General features: G+C 45.4%; 5 protein-coding genes across 7 annotated transcripts; 3 read left to right on the top strand and 2 right to left on the bottom strand.

Annotated features, from left to right (window-relative positions):
- The first annotated feature begins 867 nt into the window (after positions 1–867).
- On the top strand, positions 868–5,301 carry bbs5 (Bardet-Biedl syndrome 5). Its single transcript, XM_047046957.1, has 12 exons — positions 868–1,183; positions 1,578–1,660; positions 1,800–1,865; positions 2,044–2,093; positions 2,459–2,586; positions 2,771–2,906; positions 3,090–3,185; positions 3,339–3,401; positions 3,510–3,644; positions 3,926–4,009; positions 4,771–4,794; positions 4,899–5,301. Exons 1-12 carry the CDS (start codon positions 1,122–1,124, stop codon positions 4,998–5,000), a joined length of 1,029 nt encoding a protein of 342 aa, XP_046902913.1. The 5' UTR covers positions 868–1,121; the 3' UTR covers positions 5,001–5,301.
- A 614-nt stretch (positions 5,302–5,915) lies between these two features.
- klhl41a (kelch-like family member 41a) lies at positions 5,916–8,666 on the top strand. The gene is made up of 6 exons (XM_047046935.1): positions 5,916–7,101; positions 7,212–7,369; positions 7,483–7,590; positions 7,687–7,872; positions 7,973–8,119; positions 8,244–8,666. The coding sequence occupies exons 1-6, from the start codon at positions 6,016–6,018 to the stop codon at positions 8,353–8,355; spliced, it is 1,797 nt and encodes a 598-aa protein (XP_046902891.1). The 5' UTR covers positions 5,916–6,015; the 3' UTR covers positions 8,356–8,666.
- Positions 8,667–8,752: 86 nt separating this feature from the next.
- Positions 8,753–14,500, bottom strand: fastkd1 (FAST kinase domains 1). 3 transcript variants are annotated; one of them, XM_047046915.1, is made up of 14 exons: positions 14,159–14,500; positions 12,306–12,817; positions 12,116–12,184; positions 11,868–11,993; positions 11,387–11,785; positions 11,133–11,243; positions 10,891–11,022; positions 10,321–10,807; positions 10,118–10,232; positions 9,905–10,033; positions 9,513–9,752; positions 9,138–9,309; positions 8,946–9,060; positions 8,753–8,857 (listed from the first exon to the last, which is right to left on the bottom strand). In XM_047046915.1, exons 2-14 carry the CDS (start codon positions 12,734–12,736, stop codon positions 8,765–8,767), a joined length of 2,619 nt encoding a protein of 872 aa, XP_046902871.1. In that variant the 5' UTR covers positions 12,737–12,817; positions 14,159–14,500; the 3' UTR covers positions 8,753–8,764. The 3 variants fall into 3 exon arrangements, with proteins under 3 accessions (XP_046902871.1, XP_046902869.1, XP_046902870.1); XM_047046913.1 differs by lacking the exon at positions 14,159–14,500 and adding an exon at positions 13,067–13,578; XM_047046914.1 differs by lacking the exon at positions 14,159–14,500 and adding an exon at positions 13,157–13,578.
- ppig (peptidylprolyl isomerase G (cyclophilin G)) lies at positions 14,015–18,961 on the top strand. The gene is made up of 13 exons (XM_047046921.1): positions 14,015–14,145; positions 14,530–14,603; positions 14,698–14,772; positions 14,917–15,024; positions 15,116–15,160; positions 15,257–15,344; positions 15,434–15,463; positions 15,594–15,733; positions 15,855–16,044; positions 16,143–16,322; positions 16,512–16,593; positions 16,687–16,826; positions 16,975–18,961. Exons 2-13 carry the CDS (start codon positions 14,543–14,545, stop codon positions 18,155–18,157), a joined length of 2,322 nt encoding a protein of 773 aa, XP_046902877.1. The 5' UTR covers positions 14,015–14,145; positions 14,530–14,542; the 3' UTR covers positions 18,158–18,961.
- cfap210 (cilia and flagella associated protein 210) lies at positions 18,962–22,978 on the bottom strand. The gene is made up of 9 exons (XM_047046939.1): positions 22,704–22,978; positions 22,339–22,538; positions 22,032–22,205; positions 21,686–21,891; positions 21,261–21,417; positions 20,999–21,138; positions 20,589–20,781; positions 20,284–20,448; positions 18,962–19,881 (listed from the first exon to the last, which is right to left on the bottom strand). Exons 1-9 carry the CDS (start codon positions 22,756–22,758, stop codon positions 19,528–19,530), a joined length of 1,644 nt encoding a protein of 547 aa, XP_046902895.1. The 5' UTR covers positions 22,759–22,978; the 3' UTR covers positions 18,962–19,527.
- Between the last annotated feature and the right edge of the window lie 15 nt (positions 22,979–22,993).

Here is a 22,993-nt window from a genome sequence, read left to right as displayed (position 1 = left end):
TGTTGTGCTAACAGTTATTAGCAATGCTAACGTTTCCTGTATAGCATACCAGGTAGAATGCTAAATACGTTTCTACACACATCAAATGACTCTAGCTAGACTAGCTGCTTATTGCTAACGCCTGTCACGCGGTAATCTATTTGAAAGAACTGGAGAAAGGCAGGTTTTAGATACAGGATACGTTAGCATTGCTACTAACTGTTACTAGTAACACCTAGACTGTAGGCATGTAAACAAGTTTGGCTTGCTAGTTGACGCAAGAGCATAGAATGTGTGATAATTTAGCCTAGTTTTTGGCAATGGGGCTAACGTTGATTCATGTTCCTGACTGTGTTTCATTCCAATAAATAACCTGTGTAATGAAAATCTACAACTCACGATGCATGTTTGTCCAGATCTTTGTCATGTTATTTTACAGCAAGATATCTAGAGCTAGCTTAGCTAGCTAACTGAAGCTGAGTAGAATCACGATATGGTTTGGTTGCTAAGCTGTAGCCTAACGTTCTACCCACCTAAGTCAATCCAGTTTGCTTCAACAACAGAAGTGGAAACAAGTAATGTTATCATTTCAAATGATATATAGTCAATCTTTTGAAAACAGTGTTGTGTAGACACAATAGATTTATTTGCGCGTTTTTATTTCAAGTCTCCAACTTTGGTGTTTCAGCAAGTGCTGCTGTTGGCCGTGTTGCGTTTTTGCTCCCAGCTTCACTCGTTGATAACCAACCAATCAGCGCGCAGCTTATCTAAATATTAATGAGAATACCATAAAAGGAGAAAGGTTAGTGTTTTTTCCCGGGAACATTTCAGAGGATCTGTCAGAGGGCATAGAACAGCACCCGGGCCATTTTCAACCCAACCAATGTTACATACCCTATTCGGAGACCTTAAGGAACAGTGTGAAATACCCCCAAAAAACAGTCAATTGCCCCTTTAATGTGTTTTTAATAATAAAACGGAGAAAACAGCTTGTCCCTTGGGCTTGCCGTCTGTTACTATGGCGATACACGGACGCATAATCTGGTATTGAAAGCTAGCAAGATAATTGACAAGGCTAACCTAACTGTCTTATCGTAAGAAGATTATCGACACGACTGAAAACATTTGCAAAGTCTGAAACCATGGCGTCTGTGCTTGATGCTCTGTGGGAAGATCGAGATGTCAGATTCGATATAACTGCACAGTACGTTACTTATATCTGTAGAGCTATCTTCTTATCAATTAACGTTAGCCTAGTGTAGCTCACAATAATGCTAGCCAACGAAACGTCAGTACCTGTATAATAAGATAGCTAACACATGTAGCACTAATGCTAACTTTAACTTGTTAATGAGGCTAGTCGCAATTCTAGCAAACTATTTTTCAATCGTTGCAAATGTCGTGGTGTAGCTTATCAAAATGTCCAGCTACTGTAGCTAGCCTAGCTTTTTCAATATGGGGAGAATGGACTTGGCGTTCTTCAATCAATATCCTTTCAAATGTAACGGAACGTAATTAGCTTGGTACAGTAGCAACAAAAAACATGTAGCGCTAATGAGCAATTATTTACACAAATCTGTTTATTGAATTTCTACCAGGCAAATGAAAACCCGCCCGGGTGAAGTGTTGATAGACTGTCTTGATTCAATCGAGGATACAAAAGGGAACAATGGTGATAGAGGTAAACCTAACTGGCACTTGACGAGATTACTTTACTTTATTGATAGATTACATAAAGTCTAGCTTACTAAATTCACAATATACATTTCACACATGTCTCTCTCACTGTGTTATATTAGTGTTCACTACTTTATTTGCAGGAAGACTTCTGGTAACTAATTTAAGGATCATCTGGCATTCTGTGGCTTTGCCAAGAGTAAATTTATGTGAGTATTCATATACTTGCTTTTTTTTTACCTTTGTTTCCATACAAGTGTGCATCTAGATCATCCTGTTAGAATGCTGCCATCTTTTGGATTCAACTGGTACCAGTTTGACCAGAAGAAACTTGTCTCCATTGTAAAGATTGCCAACTGTAAACATCAGTGTTTCTTTCATGTCTAGCTGTTGGATACAATTCCATCATTAACATCACTACGAGGACAGCAAACTCTGTAAGTACAATAGCTCCCAACTTTGAAAAGTAAGGATCACCCGAAAAATTTAGGAGAACCCACTGAATATTACAGAGCACTACTGCCAAAACATTTATGTCATAGATTTATTTAGCGCGCTTGTTAGCTCCCTGACAGGGGACAACGGAGCACAGTGACAAGCAGTCACAAATATATACTAACCAATATAAAATCTGCATAAAAGTTTATAATGTAAAGATAAAGTTTAATTCACAGCTCTCTCATTTCAACCATTTCACACGCTCCCACGCAACACCTAATATATTACTCACGCTAAGAAGGGATAGGGATAATAATTAATAATAATTTTCAAGGTTTTAAGACTTTTGTGTTTAAATTTCCAGAAACTTCGAGGCCAGACGGAAGCACTGTACATCTTGACCAAGTCGAACAACACAAGATTTGAGTTCATTTTTACCAATGTGGTTCCAGGAAGTCCGAGACTGTTCACCTCAGTCATCGCTGTACACAGGTATTTCAAAAAAACATTTGATGTGAAAGTAACATAAGTGAAAGTGTATTTCACTTCATAAAACAAAATGATACATTTGGACCTTTTTGCACACTTATTCTCCCACCCCAGCTGAGGTGGTAGTCATGTTTGTTGTCTCTAAAGTTATGTTCCATTTCAAAATGCTGTCTCTCCTGTTTCCCAGAGCTTATGAGACGTCTAAAATGTACCGTGACCTGAAACTGAGAGGAGCTCTCATTCAAAACAAACAGCTAAGACTCCTACCTCAAGAACAAGTTTATGACAAAATTAATGGAGTCTGGAATCTATCCAGTGACCAGGTACTTGGCTTATTGATTTAACAGAGCCCAGAAAGAGTTAAGTAAACCTGACTATTGGACCTGAGAGTTCATGCATTCCACACTCCATATTATACACAGTCTGTGTTGTAGATGTTGTTAAAATTGGGTAAATCAGGTCTGTAATGATCTCATTTAATCCTGCAAGAATGTTTTTCTTTTTAGGGAAATCTGGGAACCTTTTTCATTACCAATGTTCGGATTGTCTGGCATGCCAACATGAACGAGAGCTTCAATGTCAGCATTCCCTATCTTCAGATCGTAAGTACGCAGAACAACGCATCACAACTAACAAACACGTATTCCTCAATGCCTGTTGGGTAATAACTGCTTGTAAACGTTGATGATGTTATGAAGTAAAGGTTGTATGCATTATGCAGAATCTAATTTCCTTCTGATTTTTCTCCCTGAAAGCGTTCCATCAGAATAAGAGACTCCAAGTTTGGTTTAGCGTTGGTGATAGAGAGCTCTCAGCAGGTGATTTGATGTTACACTTCGAGTCTTTTTTTTCCTCTATCAGTATAAACTGTACCATGCCATTTATATTTAGTCAGATGTTTGAAACGTTTTTCTTCTACTGTTCAGACTGGGGGATATGTGCTAGGATTCAAGATTGACCCAATGGATAAGCTTCAGGATGCTGTTAAGGAGATTAACTCGCTGCATAAAGTGTACTCTGCCAATCCCATCTTTGGAGTGGACTATGAAATGGAGGAAAAGGTACCTAGCTACAGTACCCATACCCTGAAATGTGTCATGAAGATGTGTCTCCGTGACAGTGAATACAAACGGCCCCGAATGACCGATCATCACCTATTTGATGGCATTGATTTAGTTATATCTGTGTATATATGATATCAAAGGTAGCTTCTACATCTTCATCTTCATGTGGGTCACGTGTCATGGTTGGACAACATTCCAACCAGGTGAAGTTGTTGAAATAGCAAGCCTTCCCTCCTGTCAAAGATGATCACAGCTGTTTCTCCCCACCATGATCCCAGCCCCAGCCGTTGGAGGAGCTGACTGTAGAACAGCCTCTTGATGATGTGGAGATTGAGCCTGATGAGCAGACGGATGCCTTCACTGTGAGTACGCCCAGCCCTTCTCCCCAGCCCTGCCCTCCTCCCCAGCCCTGCCCTCCTCCCCAGCCCTACCCTCCTCCCCAGCCCTGCCCCCAGCCCTGCCCTCCTCCCCAGCCCTGCCCTCCTCCCCAGTCCTGCCCTCCTACCCAGCCCAGCCCTGCCCTCCTCCCCAGCCCTGCCCTGCCCTCCTCCCCAGCCCTGCCCTGCCCTCCTCCCCAGCCCTGCCCCCATCCCTGCCCTCCTCCCCAGCCCTGCCCTCCTCCCCAGCCCAGCCCCCAGCCCTGCCCTCCTCCCCAGCCCTGCCCTCCTCCCCAGCCCAGCCCTGCCCTCCTCCCCAGCCCTGCCCTCCTCCCCAGCCCTGCCCCCATCCCTGCCCTGCCCTCCTCCCCAGCCCTGCCCTCCTCCCCAGCCCTGCCCTCCTCCCCAGCCCTGCCCTGCCCTCCTCCCCAGCCCAGCCCTGCCCTCCTCCCCAGCCCTGCCCTCCTCCCCAGCCCTGCCCCCATCCCTGCCATGCCCTTAACCCTGCTCCCGGCCCTCCTCCGGGACGCCACGGGTAGTTTTCACACTCTCAAAATAGCAGGTTGCTCAAGTAATGTGGGCACGATGTACCACAAACATGGCTTTATGTTGCCTAGTGCTTATTGTGTGTGTAAATACAGGTATCCTCAGCAAAGGTTTTAAAGGGTTCACATCTGATTAGGGGGAAGATCCCAATGATTATACTCTGAACTGTCTGAATAGTATTGATTTGTGTTTGTTTTCAGGCTTACTTTGCGGATGGCAATAAGGTAAGGTGATAAATGTACATCACTTTTTGTATCTGTTTTAGATCTTTAATATAAACTCTGAGGGGTTTAACTTACAGTATATTTTGTTTTATGTCATCCTAAAGCAACAAGATAGAGAGCCGGTGTTCTCAGAGGAGTTTGGCATCGCCATCGAGAAGCTGAAGGAAGGATTCACCCTTCAGGGACTGTGGGAGGTGATGGCCTGAAGGAAGATCAAGCACAGCTTTTTCACATGAGACTCACATGATGTAGTAATCAGTGATGTAGTGAATGTGTCAATGTATGTACAAATATCAGGTATTTCACGCCATAGTTTAATTTACTGTGTATGTCTAACTTAAGTTTTATTTTAAATATAACATTTTAGCTACTGTTAGTGTAAAAATGTTTGGTGAAATAATTCTGTAATCAGGAACTTGCGATGAGAAATACAAACTGTATGTTTTGTACATAAAATGTAATTTGTAAATGAATAGAATGAATAAAACCATGCTATTTTTCAGTTTATCTAAAGAGTTTAAGAAGGCAGATAAATATCTTGTCTTGACTGATCATTATCCGTGTCAGTTGTTCTATGAACAATGATTCTGGGCTATTTTCAAAACTGTCAGAGGGGCTCAAGTATTTTACAAATGGTTGAAGAGGACATGCTGTCACTTGTTGTCCCAGCAGCTGCTACCTGACCTCACAGAGGAAGGTCAGTTCCTTGGAAATCCACTCATATTTAAATATAAAACTTGCTCATTGGGGTTTTCACTCACCAAGAATCCCCGGCCTTAAAGAAGGCTTCAGTCATGTCTACGCATGAACAAGTGATCACTCTAGAGATATCTTGACGATTTGTAGTTCAGTCAAATCAACTCTTGAATCAAGTTGTCAGAATCATGTCACATATTTGAATCTACTCCATATCATATGTGGGTTGTGTAACTGTTTTTCACTCAAACCTCTATGACACTTGAGTGTAGTCATGTTACATTGTTAGAACTAACTGCCAGGATGACAGGGTTCACAGTTGTTCTTTCACTCTGTGACAGCTGTGTGATGCGGGCACTTTTCCGATTTGGCTTCCCTGAATTCTTCCAGGATAGGGTGGGGGGCTATACTTAGAGGGTCCTGGTTATATTGAAAAGGCTGCAGAGACCTGGCAGTCTATAGTTCTCAGTCAGGTCCAGCCAGGACAGTCATTCTCGTCTGATCCTCTGTCCCGTCTCCTCCAACATGGATCCTAAAAGCATGAAGGAAGATCTGCGTCTGTTTCAGAGCACCTTACTTCAGGATGGCCTCAAGGAGCTGCTGAAAGAAAACAAGTTCATTGACTGCATTCTGAATGTAGGAGACCGGAGCCTGCCTTGCCATAAACTCATCTTGGCAGCCTGCAGCCCTTACTTCAGAGAGCTTTATTTCTCAGAGGATGGCAAAGAAATAGACACAAATAAAGAGTTTTCCATGGAGAACTTGGACCCCACGATACTGGAGATGATAATCAATTACTTGTATTCAGCAGAGATTGACATCACAGACGACAATGTACAGGACATCTTGGCCATGGCAAGCCGTTTTCAGATCCCGTCTGTGTTCACTGTGTGTGTGAATTACCTGCAGAAGAAACTGTCACCCACCAACTGTCTAGCTATGTTTAGACTGGGCCTGGTGCTCAACGCCCCACGCCTGGCACTGGCTGCCCGGGACTATACAGCAGACAGATTTGAAACCCTGGCCAAGGAGGAGGAACTGTTTGAGCTTACTGCGCCTGAACTCCTGGCCATCATCGGAGCTGACTCTCTGAACGTAGAAAAGGAGGAGGTCGTGTTCGAGTCCCTGATGAAATGGATCAGGAAAGACAAGGAGAACAACCTCAAGAGCTTAGGTGAGGCCTTCGACTGCATCCGCTTTCGCTTGCTCCCTGAGAAGTACTTCAACGAGAAAGTGGAGAAAGACGACATCATCAAGTCGGATCCTGAGCTGGTCAAGAAAATCAAAGTCATCAAGGATGCTTTCGCTGGAAAACTGCCTGAGAAGAAGGAAGGAGGAGAGGAAGGAGGAGAGGACAGCGTGTTGCCTAGATACCTGAACGATACCCGTAGACACGGCATGTACGGCAGGGATTTGATCCTGATGCTCAACGACACGGCCGCTGTGGCCTACGACGGGATTGAGAACGAATGCTTCCTGACCGCCATGGCGGAGCTGATACCGCGCAACCACGTGAGCTTAGCGACGAAGAAGAATCACCTGTATGTCCTGGGAGGACTGTTCGTAGACGAGGACGAGAAAGATGCTCCGTTACAGTGCTACTTCTATCAGGTCATCTCTTTTCAATGGACAAGAATACCCTTGATGAATACAATAAATCATATCTAATAATATCTTATATCTTTAAATAAAGGACTAATAGATTTGTCTTTTTTTCGCAGCTGGACAGCCTGGCTGCTGATTGGACAGCTCTGCCACCAATGCCCTCCCCTAGATGTTTGTTCAGTATGGGTGAATTTGAAAATCTCATCTTCGCTGTAGCTGGCAAAGACCTCCAGTCCAACGAGTCTCTGGACTCAGTTGTGTGTTATGATACTGAGTAAGTATGGAACACTTAGATCACTTTTGTTATACCATTATTTTATCTTGTTAAACCTGCATGTGGCAGTGTTGTCAGTGTTAAAGTATATATGTCCCTGTCGGTCTGTACAGCAAAATGAAGTGGTCTGAAACCAAAAAGTTGCCGCTGAGAATTCATGGACATAGTGTCGTCTCTGAGAATGGCCTCGTGTATTGTATCGGAGGGAAAACTGATGAAAAGTAAGATTACCTTTAGTCATTTAAAGCTTTTCAACATCTCAAACAAATCGCTCCAGGATATCTACATTACCATGTCCATCTCTCTCCTCATATCAGCAAGGCAATCAATAAGTTGTTTGCATACAACCACAAGAAGTCCGAATGGAAGGAGTTGGCTTCTATGAAAACGCCGAGAGCCATGTTTGGGTGTGTCATTCACAAGGGGCAGATTGTTGTGACAGGAGGAGTCAATGAAGAGGGCCTCGCAGCTGAATGTGAAGCCTATGACTTTGGGACCAACAAGTACGTTCATGTCACAACCCCAGGAGAATACGGACAGTATTCAACAGCATCCGGTACGTAGGAGAGTTTCCTCTGATCCTTCACTTTGCCCTCCCTCCAGGTGGGTCCCCTTCCCAGACTTCCCCCAGGAGAGAAGCTCAGTGAACCTGGTCAGCTGCGGAGGGCTGCTGTACTCGGTCGGAGGCTTTGCCATGATGGAGACCGAGAACAAGGAGTGTTCGCCCACCGAAGTCATCGACATCTGGCAGTAAGCGCTCACACCAAAGAACAGAAAAAGGATCATATTCCAACATTTTCCAATTGCCCAGACATATGAAGTGTCATATCTGTACTGTAGAAAAAAAAAACTGTCCCTTCTGTGTCTTTAACAGGTATGAAGAAGACACCAAGCAGTGGACTGGGATGCTGAAGGAGATGCGCTACGCCGCCGGGGCTTCCTGTGTGACTATACGTCTGAATGCAGCAAAAATGCCCAAATTGTAAACATAAACACATGGCTGCTTTCGTCATTTTTTTTTTTGAAGTGTTTTTTGATTAGCACTATATTGATTTGCATATTTCACTCATTTCACCAATATTGGGCAAATAGTGAATAGGTTAGCACTTTTTTTGTTGCCAGGAACCTGTATCCACTGGTACATCTACTACATTTCATTTGTTATAACATGAATATGCAGTGGACCAGCACCAATCCATGGACCCGGGTTTTGATTTGTAACAAACTTTTAATATCAGTTGATGAATACAGCAATTTATATAAAAGCATTCCACTTGGCAGTCTGTGTGAAGTAGCCTCATTTAAACTCTTGGATTTCTTGAGAAAATAAGGAACACTTAATCAGAACCCCGTTGAAGAGTCTCTCACAGCTCAGTAGGGAAAGCAACTATTGTCTCAAGGCAAATCCGTAAATATCTTCTTTTTTAAATATTCCTTCCAAGCATCCTGTGTGGACAGCTCCATAGAATTCCATTCAAAATGAGGGATCTGTTGATTAAACCATACCTTAGCAACAGACCTTCTCAATAGTCAGTGTATATTTGGAGGAGACTGCATGCATTGCTACATACTGTACCTGTACAACATGATATCCCAGTATTTCAAGATGTCGTTTTCTCATCACAGCTTCCCCTTTCATATGACGGGAGTTTTTGCAAAAGGATTTAGAATCCAGGAAGTCCACGGCAACGCTGTAAACAGTTACGAGAAGCAAAGTCTTAGTACATCACCAATGACACAGAAATTAGACTGTTTTCCCTGTTTTTACCGTTGAGCTCCAGGGGGCAGTTCCTTCCTGTCCTGCCCAGGGGGCAGTTCCATCGTGTCTTGCCCTGGTGAGTTGGATTCCCAGCGGACTTTTCCAAAATCAGAGATCTGCAGCTGGCTCGAATCACAGTAGGGTATCGGCTTGTGGTGTCTGTCCAGGATACACTCAAAGCCTGGGAATCCAAAGAAGAATGCTTCTTGAAATCCTACATCCAGCTGTGCACACCGTGGGTTTGCATCGAGCCAGTTAAGATGGACTCAAGCTTCTGTAGATATTAAAATGGTTCAGCTTGGCAGCCCTTGGTGACCTGGCTTGTAAAAACAGATAGCGGGGTGACATAGAAATGAAGCTCAAGCTGGAATGTGTGTAGCTCACCGACTGTATAGAAGTATGGGGCCACCACTGCTACTTTAGCACAGTTGATACCACCAAGGACCTCTCCCAGCATCCTGTGGACCTGCTGCTGGACTGGGCTGGTGGAGCCTCTCTTCTGCAGCTGCTGGCAGTAGCGCTCGTGGAACCAGGGCACCTGGACCTCGGGGCACTCTAGGCACACGGCCCTGTTCAGCTCCATGAGACGCAGGCGGATCCGCATGTTCAGGGCATCCGGCAGGACTGCCGAGCAACAAGACAGTCGGCACTTACTGAACTCCTCTAGAACCCTTAATGCCGCATCACTGTAATGTGTAGTGTGCTTGTCATATCATAATACATTACATCATAGTATCATAGTAAGTGTTGCCAATACATTTTCTCTTAAAACGTACTTTCTAACTGAGCATCCAGCTTGGAAAGGAAATCCACGCTGAAGATTTCTCTGACCAGCTCCTCAGGAAAGCAGTCTGCCACAGCCAGGGCATAGGCGAGGAGAACGAGCAGATGAGGGTCGAACGAGCCTAGAAGAACAGTGACGACGTTCAGGGCACTGACCTGATGTGTGACACGAACTCTCAGCATGTTAGTTCACGATGTGCACTTACTGATATGTGGTTTGATATGTTCAATGGATACTTCAAACATCTCGTCCACCCCGGGGGGGTCGTAGTTGAGTACAGCGAAGGGTAACAAGGTGGCATACGTTGCAGAGTAGTGAATCTTTGAGGCAGACAAAAAAAGGCGTCAGCATTTCAATCGAATCTACAAGCATGTCAGGTAACCAACAGAAACTGTGTCTAAAGTTGACCTTGCTGATATCTTTGATGATCACATCAGCGATGCGGTCCAGCAGAGGAGGGCACAGGTGGCCTGTCTTGGTCAGGAAAATGGCCAACTCGGGGACGTTGCTCCAGGAGATCTGGTCCTCCATCCTCCGAAGCGTCACCATGGTTTCCTCCAACAGCATCTCATCGAACCACTCTCCGGTGATGTACCGGAGCTCCTCCAGGAGCAGGTCCAGGCGCTTGGCGGTCTGGAGGCGGCTGTGACCGCAGCGGTTCAGGGTCTGCAGCTGACGTACGTACTTGCTGGGCGTGCTGTGTCTGTAGGAAGGGTCAATTTGCACCCACTTAGCGATGGACATGGCAATGGTGTTCAGGTCGTTAAGGTTACACTGAGGGAGAACCGCGTCCACCTTGGACATCACGACGTCATCGGGTCGAGGGTGAGGCAGCATGGACAGCACCCGGCTCAGCATGGTCACCTCGTATGGGAACACGGTGTCCTGAAGAAACCTGGAATAGAGCAGTCCGATGATGTCATTATCATCACCAACGGTCTGTAGCTGGTGGTGTGTGTGGGTGGCGTGGCCACTTACTTAACCACAATGTTGCGTAGCTTAGTGAAAAGGTCAGGACTCTGGTAGTGCAGAAAGATGAGGGACTGGGTGACCCTGGCCACCTCCACTGTCTTGTAGACATGCAGGTTCTTGTTAAGTATGGACGCAATCCTGTAAAAGAATAGAGGCATAACTCAGATTATATATATACGTGTGTATATATACACATATTCAATATAAGGCAATAAAAGATATAGCCTTGATAAAGAGGTCAAACATACTTGTGGATCAAACTAAGATTCCGACACTGAATCTCTTCCAGGGTGTCTATTATAGCCAATGCCTGCTGGGCGTTGAACTCCTCAGCCAATAGGAGCGCTGTACTCTCCAACCTGAGAATATATGATCATAATCAGTTTAAATGGGATAAAACATTACATTTACATATCATGCATTAGAGCAGACTCTTCAGATGTGAAGAGTAGTACGGACTTATACCATCAGGTTAGCAGCGCCACTGTTCCGTAGCATGTACCTCTCTCTAGTGTCCTCCCCAGCCATGGGCCCCAGAGCAACAAACAGCTTGGTGAAGGAGACTGGATCTGTACTGGAGTCCACCAGCTCCTGCAGCCTCTGTTTGGCTGCCAGGCGGAAGTCACAGTTCTGGAACTGCAGGCCCTGGTACAGGCCCATGATGATGCCGATGTTCTCTGCATCCATGTGGTGGATGTTGTTCAGGAAGATCCGGTTGCACTTCTCCAACAGCGGCCGGTGGGCGTGCCTGCTGTTCCTCAGGAACTGCACCACCCGTCTGGGGCAGTTGTAGCGGGCTGGGTTCACGTCGTCCAGGAGGAGGTCGGCTCTTTCGACGAGAGCGTCTCGTAAACGGGAGGACGCCAAAGACGACACGCTGATCATCAGAGTACTCAGGACCCTGTGAGAAAAACAGACGTTCAGATTATAGAGACTAAAGCGGTAGCCGTGCTTGGGTTTGCCTGGCTGATATGTTTATGTACCTTGAATTGTTGATGGAGGAGAGTTTCTGGCTCACTATTTCAGTGATCTGACCCATAAGAGGACTTTGATTCAGGTGCTGATCCCCAAGACAAACGGCAAACTTGGAAAGGGACGGCAACGAAAATCTGAAAAACAAACAAAATCCATAAACAAAGCACCATTCAGACAAAACAAGACAGTTTGATTAGACCGTTGAGCAGTGTAAAGAATGTTGATAGAATATAAGAAGTGATAACTTTCTCATTACCTGTCAAGTCTGAGCCATGCCTCAGACACCAACTGCTGAACAAGAGAGTCGTGATGTTCCACATTGAGCCTTTAAAAAAATATCACAATAATGTCAACAGTAGGTAGAACATACAATATGTCGTATAATATATAAGATATAAACATCAATCTGTCGAAAAGGTATATGGAGCAACCACTGAACTCTGTACCTCAGTACATTATAAAGCATGTCCACCAAAACAGAATCATCCATGAGTGCAATTTTGTTTTCAGCCAGAACCCGTAGACTCAGGAACTGGGGGTGGCTCCTGATGAGCTCCACAGTCCTCAGGATCTCAGGCCTCTCCTTTTGGAACCTCCACAGCATGGTGATGGCCCTGCCCACGTGGTTCACCGTCAGCTTGGCCTTGTTCTTCCCCACCACCTCCAGTAGCTGGTCTTCACCAGCACACACACTGAGCTGCTCCATCACCAGGTCCCGGTTCACGCCCCCCCCGTGCTGGGCCCCCCCGTGCAGGGCCCTCCGGTTCAGGGCCCCCCGGTGCAGGGCCCCCCGGTGCAGGCAGCGGCCCACAGCCCACACCCGAAACATCACCAAGTAGTCCCTGGCTCGGTTCAATAGGGAAATAGGGGTGCACATGTTCTAATAGGAACCACTGACTAACTCAGATCTGCGGCTGTGTTCATCAGCCACTGGAACAGTGGTGCATCGGAGTCACATCTGTAGAGAGGGTCACAAATGCTTTCTATTATTAGATATAGATAATTAGATAATTAGCACAAGTTAAGGTAGCCAACATCACCTGTCAGACTTCAACTCACAATCACTCAAATTATCTTAAAGCAACACTGAACCAGCTAGCCCATGTTCATATTTGCAAATAAATACAAGCAAAAGCACAATATACATTTTTGCCTAAATTCTACAGTTCTTTTTTTAGTAGTTTTGCAACGTTTCAAATACACGCACCTTAATGTTAACAACAAAATGATAAGGATGTGTCCTGACATTCATGTCTTCTCATTGACTTCTATTGAAGTGTGCCCGTGAACTACTCACGTGGGGACAGGCACTGACAGATTGTGAGATTAAGAAAACGCATTTGGCTGTCCTATCATCAAAATGTATTACTTTAGTTCAAAACGTATACATGCACCTCAATAAAAAAGTCAAGTAACCCAACGGTTATCATTTATTGACAATATTACAATGTTATGTAGCCTATCACTTCCCTAGCAACATGAAACCTTGTCTGTTATCCAACGTCAATGAGGGATAGTCACACAATTGTGTAGAGATTACAAAAACACCAAAGCACATAAACAGGTCCCAAGAGTACTTGTCGCTGGCATTTAGCAGTATTTGTTACGGCGACATTGCATACAATTTTTTTTACATCTTGTAAATCTCCAATTGTTCTTTACAAAATACTTTCTGCAGATTCCCCAAAAATGTATACTCATGCAGATACTCCCTTCCACCAGATTACCGTAATACAGGACACACTTGAAACCCCAATATAAATTAGTTTTTGTGAACTGTAAGAGTAGCTATTGAAGCATTATACATGCCTAATATTCCATACATACACTTTTTAAGTAAAGCTTCAGAGATATTTTAATACAATACATTATTCTAAATAAATCCGATCGTTTGATTAAATTACCGACGAAGGGGCACGTTTGCACTTGTGAAAAGTTGCTAGTACCTGCCAGGCGCATATTGGGTTGCCAGGTGTGCATGGCCTGTTGGTTTTAACATTGAAAGCTAAATATGCTTACTTGTGATATGCAACGATTTCGCATAATTTATGCACAAAGCCGTATTCACAAATAAATTACATGTCCTGTTGTTATCAACCTCAAACTACTAAACTACGCCACTTTGCTCAACAGACCTGGCAACTCTGTGCATCTTTCCCGAAATGCATTGACGCTACCTATCTCTGGCGCCATTAGAAAACACTGTGGGGAATCCCTGAATGAAACTCGGTTTCACCTTGTTTGGAAAATCCACTATTGTACATTGGCCCCCAAGGGTCAACACAGGTACGTTACTTACACAAACCCTCTGAAATGCTGCAATTGCCAATTGTATTCCATGTGTAGTGTAAACAGTCAAAGGAAAAGTGTATTGTCCATCTCTGCAATTGCCTGTAGCTAGGCTAGTGCTAATGGCTAGCTGCCGCCACACTGGCCCAGTCATTGAGAAGGCCACATTCAAGATAGCTAGCTAGTCTGCTAGCCACTGCTAGCTAGCTAGGGACAGACGCATCAGGAACACGACCGACTCATAGCTAGCTAATTAATTACTGAACTAATGTATAACTAGCTGCAACTACATTAGTTCGTTTGTTTAGGTAATCGTGGTGAGCATATGGGTATTTAAAGACGTAGTTGATCAAGACTTAAATTGTTTCGTGTTCGTGGTAGGAGGAAATCAACGATGGGAATAAAGGTCCAGCGTCCACGCTGCTTCCTCGACATAGCCATCAGCAATGTGCTTGGTAAGAAGATGCCCATTTCCCCCCCAAGTATAAACTCATTGTATGAATTCTCTAGTAACGTTATATAATCTCTCTGTATGTCACATGATTGCAGTTGGAAGAGTTGTGATCGAATTGTTTTCTGACGTATGTCCCAAAACATGTGAGAACTTCCGATGCCTCTGCACAGGTAAACGCACACTTATTAGACTCTAATATTTCAATCAGATAAAATACGCTATGTTGTTTGAATAGCCTACATTTGTTGTCAAATTCATGATCTCTAAAAGCATATGAACATATGAAGATCACAATATTTTCATATTTTTTCCAGGGGAGAAGGGGATTGGGAAAGGAACTCAGAAACCACTGCATTACAAAGGATGCCTATTCCACCGAATTGTTAAGGACTTTATGATTCAAGGAGGAGACTTTAGCGAAGGTAAAAACTGTGTGTCAGCAAGTGTTTATTTTCAGAAATCACTTGAGGGTTGAGTTTGGTTTTTGTCTGACTTGTGGTTTTGTCATATTAGGCAATGGAAAAGGGGGTGAATCCATCTATGGAGGATTCTTCGAAGGTAAGAAAATGTTTGTAGTGACTTTGTAGACGAAGTCTTCTCTTCGTTGACGGGTGTTTCAGCTGTGACGATGCTCTGTCTTCATTCCTCTCGCAGATGAAAGCTTCTCCATCAAACACAACAAGGAGTATCTCCTGTCGATGGCCAACAGAGGCAAGGACACCAACGGGTCACAGTTTTTCATGTAAGTTTGACGGAACAGATCAAGCAAATGACCGTGAGAATAACACACGATTTCCTCCCGCTCAAAACGAATGTTCTGCTTGTTTTTAGAACCACAAAGCCCACACCTCATCTTGATGGGTAAGTGAATCAAACCATGCCCTTAACTTTATTTTAAACCGTAAACACATAAGATGCTAAAGGAATTTCCTCACCGTTCATGTATCCCTAACCCCAGTGGCATAAGTAAACTTGAATGTTTTCATTCTAGTGTTCATGTGGTCTTTGGCCAAGTGATCTCTGGTCAAGAAGTCGTCAAGACTATGGAGAGTCAGAAAGCCGATCCAGGCAGCAAACCCTATTCTGAAGTCAAAGTTCTAAACTGTGGAGAACTCATTCCTAAATCTCGAGGTAGGCACTGCCAGTGTTGCTTTTAGCTCTTGACAACAGCACAGTATGAGCACGACATCATGAGCAGGATTGTGGATGCAAATAAGCCTTATCTACCACTGAACTGCTCCTCTGTTTCCAGCTAAGAGAGAGGAGAAGAGACGTCAGAAGGCGTCTGCGTCTAGCGACAGCGACTCCTCCTCCGACAGCTCCTCCGACTCCTCCTCGGACTCCTCCGACTCCGAAAAAGAGTCCAAGAAACGCAAGAAGAAGCTCAAGAAGGAGTCCAAGAAGAAGGAGAAGAAACAGAAGAAGAAGAAAGATAAGAAAGGGTCGGTGACTAAACGAGTCCCAGTGTTTTTTCACGTCTGTTCACATCCTTTTCAGGTGCCGTTGGTGCCAGTTGCTTTCAACTGTAATCTGTCAAAAGGTCGGAGGCGGGCAGCGCTGAGGAGAACGACGAGGAGCAGGTGACGTCCACGGTGCGGCCCGAGGAGATCCCGCCCATCCCTGAGAACCGCTTCCTCATGAGGAGGAGCCCACAGCAGCAGCCGCAGGAGGAGGAGGCAGGGAGGGACAGGAGGAGGAGGGACGACAAGCCCAGAGACGGGTGAGCTTAGGGACTGAACACTGACATGGTCCTGGATATATATCTATATACATCTCTATCTGCTTCCATCTCTATCGGTCTATATATCCGTCTGTAAGTGTGTTCTGTAGGAGGTGTGTATATATACACACACACGCATGTTCAAAACGTTTATCATTCAATTTAATTGTCTGCTTGTTTTGCTTGCAGCATGTTGAATTCTCAATCAACATACAACAGGAGGCTTGTGATGACCAGATCAGGCAGGAAGATTAAAGGCAGAGGCCCAAGAGTGAGTACAACTCTTCTGGTCTAATGACGGCTGTCCTCGAGGCCCTCAGGATCAGTATTCATGTCTCGGTTTCCTCCTCCTACTCCCTTACAGCGGTATCGCACCCCGTCCCGCTCCAGATCCCGATCGAGGGATCGCTTCCGTCGAAGCGAGACCCCCCCGCACTGGCGCCAGGAGATGCAGCGGCAGAGGGTGCGAGCGTCTAGCGGGGAGCGCTGGATCAAGGGGGACAAGTAAGACGCGTCTCTAAGCACTGACCATGACGTCTCAGCTGATAGGCCTGTCTCCTCATTGGCAAAAGGTTTCTCAGTGATCATTATCTGTACAAAGATATCCAAATGTGACTGTTTGTGGTGAGACGGTTTCCTGCGTCTGTTCCAGGGGTGACATGAACGAGGGCAGGGGTGAAACCGCTAAAGCTGCCAGAGGAGAGAGGAGGCCGCCTGACAACCCCTCTGAAGGCCCCAACAAAACCAGAGAGAGAGACAAGAAGGCTCGCTCCCACAGGTCCAGGAGCAAAGACAAGGACGAGAAGGCTCGCTCCCACAGGTCCAGGAGCAGAGACAAGGACGAGAAGGCTCGCTCCCACAGGTCCAGGAGCAGAGACAAGGACGAGAAGGCTCGCTCCCACAGGTCCAGGAGCAGAGACAAGGAGGAGAAACAGGACAAGTCCAAGGAGAAGAGAAAGGCCAAGTCCAGGAGCCGCAGCAAGAGCAAGGAGACAAGCGCCAGGTCCAAAAGCAGAGAGGGGGGTCCTAAACGGAGCAAAGGAGATGAGAGGAGCGGCCGCTCAAGGAGCAAAGACCGCTCTGGGGAAGACAAAGAGAAGGTGCCCGAGTCAGGGCCTCAGGAAGCAGAGAGGAGCAAAGATGGAAGCGAAGACGGAAGTAAAGAGAGATCGAAGCAGGCTGAACCTGACGAGCAGAAAGACGACAGTAAGGGGAAGAACGGAGAGGGGGTCAAGGCCAAGTCGCCGAGCAAGGAGAGGAACTCAGCCAAGGACAGACACCGATCCAACAGCAGGAGCAGGGATAGGGGGAGGCGGGCCGCTTCGCGAGACAAGGACCAAGGGAGGGGGAGGGGGAGGGAGCACAGCAGGAGCGCAGACAGGAACAAGACCAGGGAGCGCAGCAGGAGCGCAGACAGGAACAAGACCAGGGAGCACAGCAGGAGCGCAGACAGGAACAAGACCAGGGAGCACAGCAGGAGCGCAGACAGGAACAAGGGCAGAACCTCTCGCAGAGGCAGGCGCTCCCGAAGCAGGAGCGAGCGTGGCAGAGACAGGTCAGCTCACAGGAGGACCAGGGACGGAGAGGACGGGCGCGCCAGGCGGAGGTCTCGGAGCCGACACGGAGACAGCTCCGATAGCAACGCGGAGAAGAAGCGGGGCAGGAGGAGCCCCGCCTCCAGGAGAAGCCCCGCCTCCAGGAGAAGCCCCGCCTCCAGGAGAAGCCCCGCCTCCAGGAGGAGGGGGGACAGTCCGCAGAAAGAGACGGGGAAAAGTAAGGACAGAGATCACGGCAAGAAGTACAGCTCCAGCTCCAGTTCTGATGACAGTGACTAGGTAGAAAAGTTCACTTAACAGTCCTAAAACATACAAAATTATCATCCTGTTGCCCTAACCTGTAGAGAAATGTCATGTTATATTTGTTGGCTTCTCAACGACTGCTATTTCTGAGGTGTTTAGTGTTTTGCAGAGGATGTGATGTCTGTTTTGGTTGTGTCCCTTGTTTTATTTTCTGAAATTGTTTGTTTCTTTTTACAAATGTTCCCAGTGTGATCAGTGAAGAGGATGTGATGTGTGACAGCAAGGTGCTGTGGGAATGTCTCACAATAAACACACACCAGCTTTGATTTGGCTCCATTTTGACAGCTCAAAGGGAAAGGACGTGCATTTTAGTGTAACAATTTGAATCGTCAACAATCTTTTTTGTTTCAGAATCCCATAATATTACGGTGAGATTACATGCACACATTACCACACAGCTGAAGGATTCTTTTTAACATCCTCATGTTTTTCCTTTTAAACGGTCAGCATTGAAATGGAACATTTCAAATTGGTTTGTAATTAGTTTATTTTGTCTTCATTTGTTTGAAGGAGGTGATATTTCAGATATGAGTTGTGGTTAATTGGTTGCAACAAGCATACTGGAACAAGATTTCTATAACCAAATAGATGTGAATCCATACCTTTTTGTACATTGATCGTATCCATTATACATTCTTTTCTTTAATTGAACTGTAAAATACGTGGTTGAAAATGTTTATCATGTTATTACATCCCGGGCATGACTTTTCTTTTATCTAGAACTAAAAAATAATTAAATAACTTCTGACATGTCTTTTGAATAAAGTCAAATGGTTTTCATCCTGTCAACTTATTTTTATTTTGCGTTAAACACCCATGAGCACAGCAGCAATTACTCCATAGCAACCTTTTATTTTCAACAGATTTATATCTCTCCCAAGCCTAAAAGCAAACACTTGTGGCATACACGTGTGATAGTGATCACTTTTTGTATTTATTTAGTCCTTAACCCTTGTGTTCTCTTTGGGTCAGTGTGACCCTTCAGTCATTGTGACGCCCCCACGTGTTGCAACAACTTTACCTTATCCAAAAATAAAGTGAAGCATTTTCCTAACCGTCGGGCTGTCTCACACTCCCCACAGCGCGAAGGTTAAAAGAAAAAGCTTTTTATTTTGTTTTTGTATTGGGTAAAGTTGTCGCAGCACAACGATGGGTCGTTGTGAACCTTCGGCACAAGGGTTAATACACCTTATAAAATCACACCGACTACTAGTACTACTTTCAAATTATAACAAAATTACATATACTATAAAGAAATTATTGCATAAACATGCTTAATGAGCATGTGTTTATTAGAGCTAAGACTACTGTGTCTAATGGAACCCTCTGCTCTGGTAACGAGACTTCTAAAAGGTGAATCCAAGTCTCTTCTTGGACTTCTGAATATCAGTGGCCTCGTTCAGCTCCTTCATGTCCATGGTGCTTTCAGAGACGTAGGTGGGCATCTGGACGCCAGAGTCATCTTGGACCAGGTAACTGGGTCTGACTCCCCTGACCACGGGGCCCTGCCCCCCTCCCAGGCCCTCCCTGGCAGCCTTGCGTAGGGGGAGGATGTTCCTCTGAGCCTGCGCTGCAGCCTCCATCACCTGCTGGGCATACTGCTGGAACTGCTTCTCCTCCTCAGCCACCAGCCGGGCGTTCATGTTCTCCAGGTCCTCCAGCTCTTTTCTCAGGAGTTGTGTTTGAGAAAGCTTCTCTGCCTGAACACAAAGGGCTTGAGTTATTACAACGCTGCTGTGGGCTTGTTTCAGCTCAAGCAGACATGACATACATCAAATTACTAATCATGCAGGAAGGTTGGTTCAGGCTGGAAACGAAACAGGGCCTCCTCGGCTCCGAGCCAGCCAGGTGGGCTTGTGTACTGACCACGGCACACAAACCACGTGTTCACACAACATAGAAGCAAGGGGTCCGTTTACACTGACCACTCAGCCCCTGTTCATTAGCTGTTAAGTACTTTCTGCACTCTTGTGTTGCTTCCCAACCAGGATCCTAGCCTTAACATGATCTGCTCTGGGTTACAGGGTGATGTCGTGTTCCCCGCCTGTTTACAGAACCACAGGACACGACGTGACGATGACACCGTTCACATGGGCGTTTACCATCTGATGGATGTGGTGGCTTTGCAAAACTTTTCCGTCCTCCTTGGTCTTTTGAGCTTTGAGATGCTGTTTTTCAAGGAATATCCTATCCGCTTCTCTTTTGGCATACAGCATGTCGAGACCCTCCTGGTGGGATTCCCTCGCCCTCAACTCATGGTCCTTTCTCTGAAATGACAAACACGATTTCATTATAACCATTTAGTTGAGCCATCGATTAACCTTGGCTCAAGTACCATTCTTGCCAGGAACTGTATGAATCGGCACATCACAACATAGCGAACTGTGCGTCAGCTGATGCTCTGTACCATGGCTTCTCTGTGCGAGGCGATTGAGTCGAGCACAAGGGCCTTCTTCTCGGCCTTCTCCTTCTGCTGCGTCTCCAGTTTGCTCTCCTGCTCAGCCACAGCCTTAGCTATGATCTCTTCCTCATTCGCTTCCTGCTCCTTGTACTGCTTGGCAAGGTCCTCCGTGATCCTGTCCTTGTGGATCTGGACCTCTCTGAGGAGCAGACAGGAGGAACAGCAAACACTAAATCATGATCCTGCATGAGTGACAATGACTCAGGGATTTGGGCCAGTGGGTGCATTAGTTAAATAATATGTTATTTGCTCAGTACCATTCAAGACAACCTCAAAAGTGGACATTATCCAGTGATAGCACAGTTGAGGTTAGTACTGCAGAGTGAGCTTGATCAGGCGGGGAGATGAAAACCTACCGTAACATCTCAGCCTCCTTCTCTTTTCTCAGCTTCATCATTTTCTCTTTAGCAGCAGCAAACATCTTCCTTCGCTTGTCCTCCACCTCCTGCTGTTGGGCCTCTATCGCTCTGATGATATCTCTGTTTGACAAGTGATCCTGCAAATGTGCGGGATTCATTCATACGCACGCGTTGGCAACAAGTGGCTATGGATCAACATTCCAGCTAAAGAGAAATGTGAACAGTGAGTGATTACATCCACCAGCTAAGGTGCTAATACCATGTGATCTCTCATGATGTGCTTCTTCTCCTCTAGGTTCTTTTGTTTCTTCATGGTTTCGTCCAACAGAAAGAGGTTCTTCAGACGCTGAATCTCCTCTGCTTCCCTCTGCTCCTCCAGCCTCTCTCTCTCTCGGGCCATTTCATGCTCCTTAGCCCTAATAACGTCAAGGAGATCAGTATGTTCATCTCTAAAACTTTAGACATAACATTTACGTCCATGAAGAACGCTCAAGGTGAACTGCATAGTAGTGACGGCCAACAGTTCAGTCTTCAGAAGGATGTGTCTTTTTATACTTCCTGGATGACAGAGGAGAGTGGTATCTCCAGTAACAGGGTTGTAACCACAGTCATTAGGGGTACGTTCATGTGTTGGACCCCTAGCAGCATGACTGCATGGCTCTGCATGGGATCGAGGCTACTTACTGCTGTTTCAGGGCTTCTGCTACAGCCTGGCTTTCAAGCTTCCTCCGAACGGCTTTCTCCATTTCTTGTTTCGAGGCTTCCTTGTCTTTATGTTTGGTTATAACAACGGCTTCCCTGTCCACATCTTTGGACTGCTCCAGCTTTCTTTGCTTCAGTTCAATCTGAGCCTCTCTCTCCTTCAAGACTTCTGTCAGCATGAGGGCACTCTGAAGAGATAACAGTTGAAGGGATTATATCATACAATACTCAGTACTCAAATAACCACATCATGAAATGTTCATGAATACAGGTGAAGAGTCTGGGAACAGAAGACTACTGTACAGTAGATGACTCAAGAAATACAAACATGAAATCCTTTGACTCGATCCGTTTGGTAGTACTGCTGGGCTTTGGCCTTCACAATCGCCTCTTTCCTTTTTTCTTCCTGATATTTGGCCTCCTCGATATCAACCTTTTTTTTCTCCTCTTCCTCAATCTCATCACGAATTTTCTTAGCCTCTAGTTTCTTTTGTCTTTGCCCCTATAAAAGTAATTGTCACAAACATACACTAAACAATTAACGCTACTTAAATACATTGAAAAATAAATGAACATATTAAAATTGGTTTTAAACCCCCCCCCCCCCCCCCCACTAAGACAGGTAGGCTACTTACAGCAATCGTGTTGGACCAGAATTTCACCACCTCCTTGGAACGCAAGTGCATTTCCTCCCTTTGCCTGGATGCTTCCTTAAGGCTTTCATTCTGTGTGTTCACCCGGTTTAGACTACCTTGAATTCGAAGCCATTCAGCTTTGGGCAAGACAGTGACCTGTCGGAGATCTAGAGGTTTCAATGTTTCACTGCCTTCCACCACTGTATGCACGGAAGAAACAGCAGGTCAACGCAAGAAAGAATTGGCTTTTGAGTAAGAAATAATAAAATGATGAAAAATTATCATGCTCATGACATTGAGATATATGCTCAACCACCACTAACTATTACGTTAGTTTTCCTTAAACGCCAAAGAATGACACTTACTTTTTTTACTGGATCCCCGTCGTCGACCATATTGCACTGCTGAGGCTGTTGCCATTTGATCACAATATTTCGGTTTTAGTCATGTACATACAATTACTGCATAACGATGAAAGTGGCAAGGCTCTGCTATTTACGAGGATAATCGATATACAGTTTAAATTTCTTACTACAGTAGGAGACTAGGTTCTGGACAAATAGGAGGGTTACATTTGTTATAATGTATCCTAGCAACACTTAACTAGCTATTTGAAACTGTGACCATTCCAACAGGTGGCGCCACATTTTATTCG

This window comes from Hypomesus transpacificus, chromosome 23 (genome assembly GCF_021917145.1).
Source record: "Hypomesus transpacificus isolate Combined female chromosome 23, fHypTra1, whole genome shotgun sequence".
Classification (NCBI taxonomy): domain Eukaryota; kingdom Metazoa; phylum Chordata; class Actinopteri; order Osmeriformes; family Osmeridae; genus Hypomesus; species Hypomesus transpacificus.
Note: the sequence above shows the minus strand (reverse complement) of the source record. Positions and strands in the feature narration are given on the sequence as shown.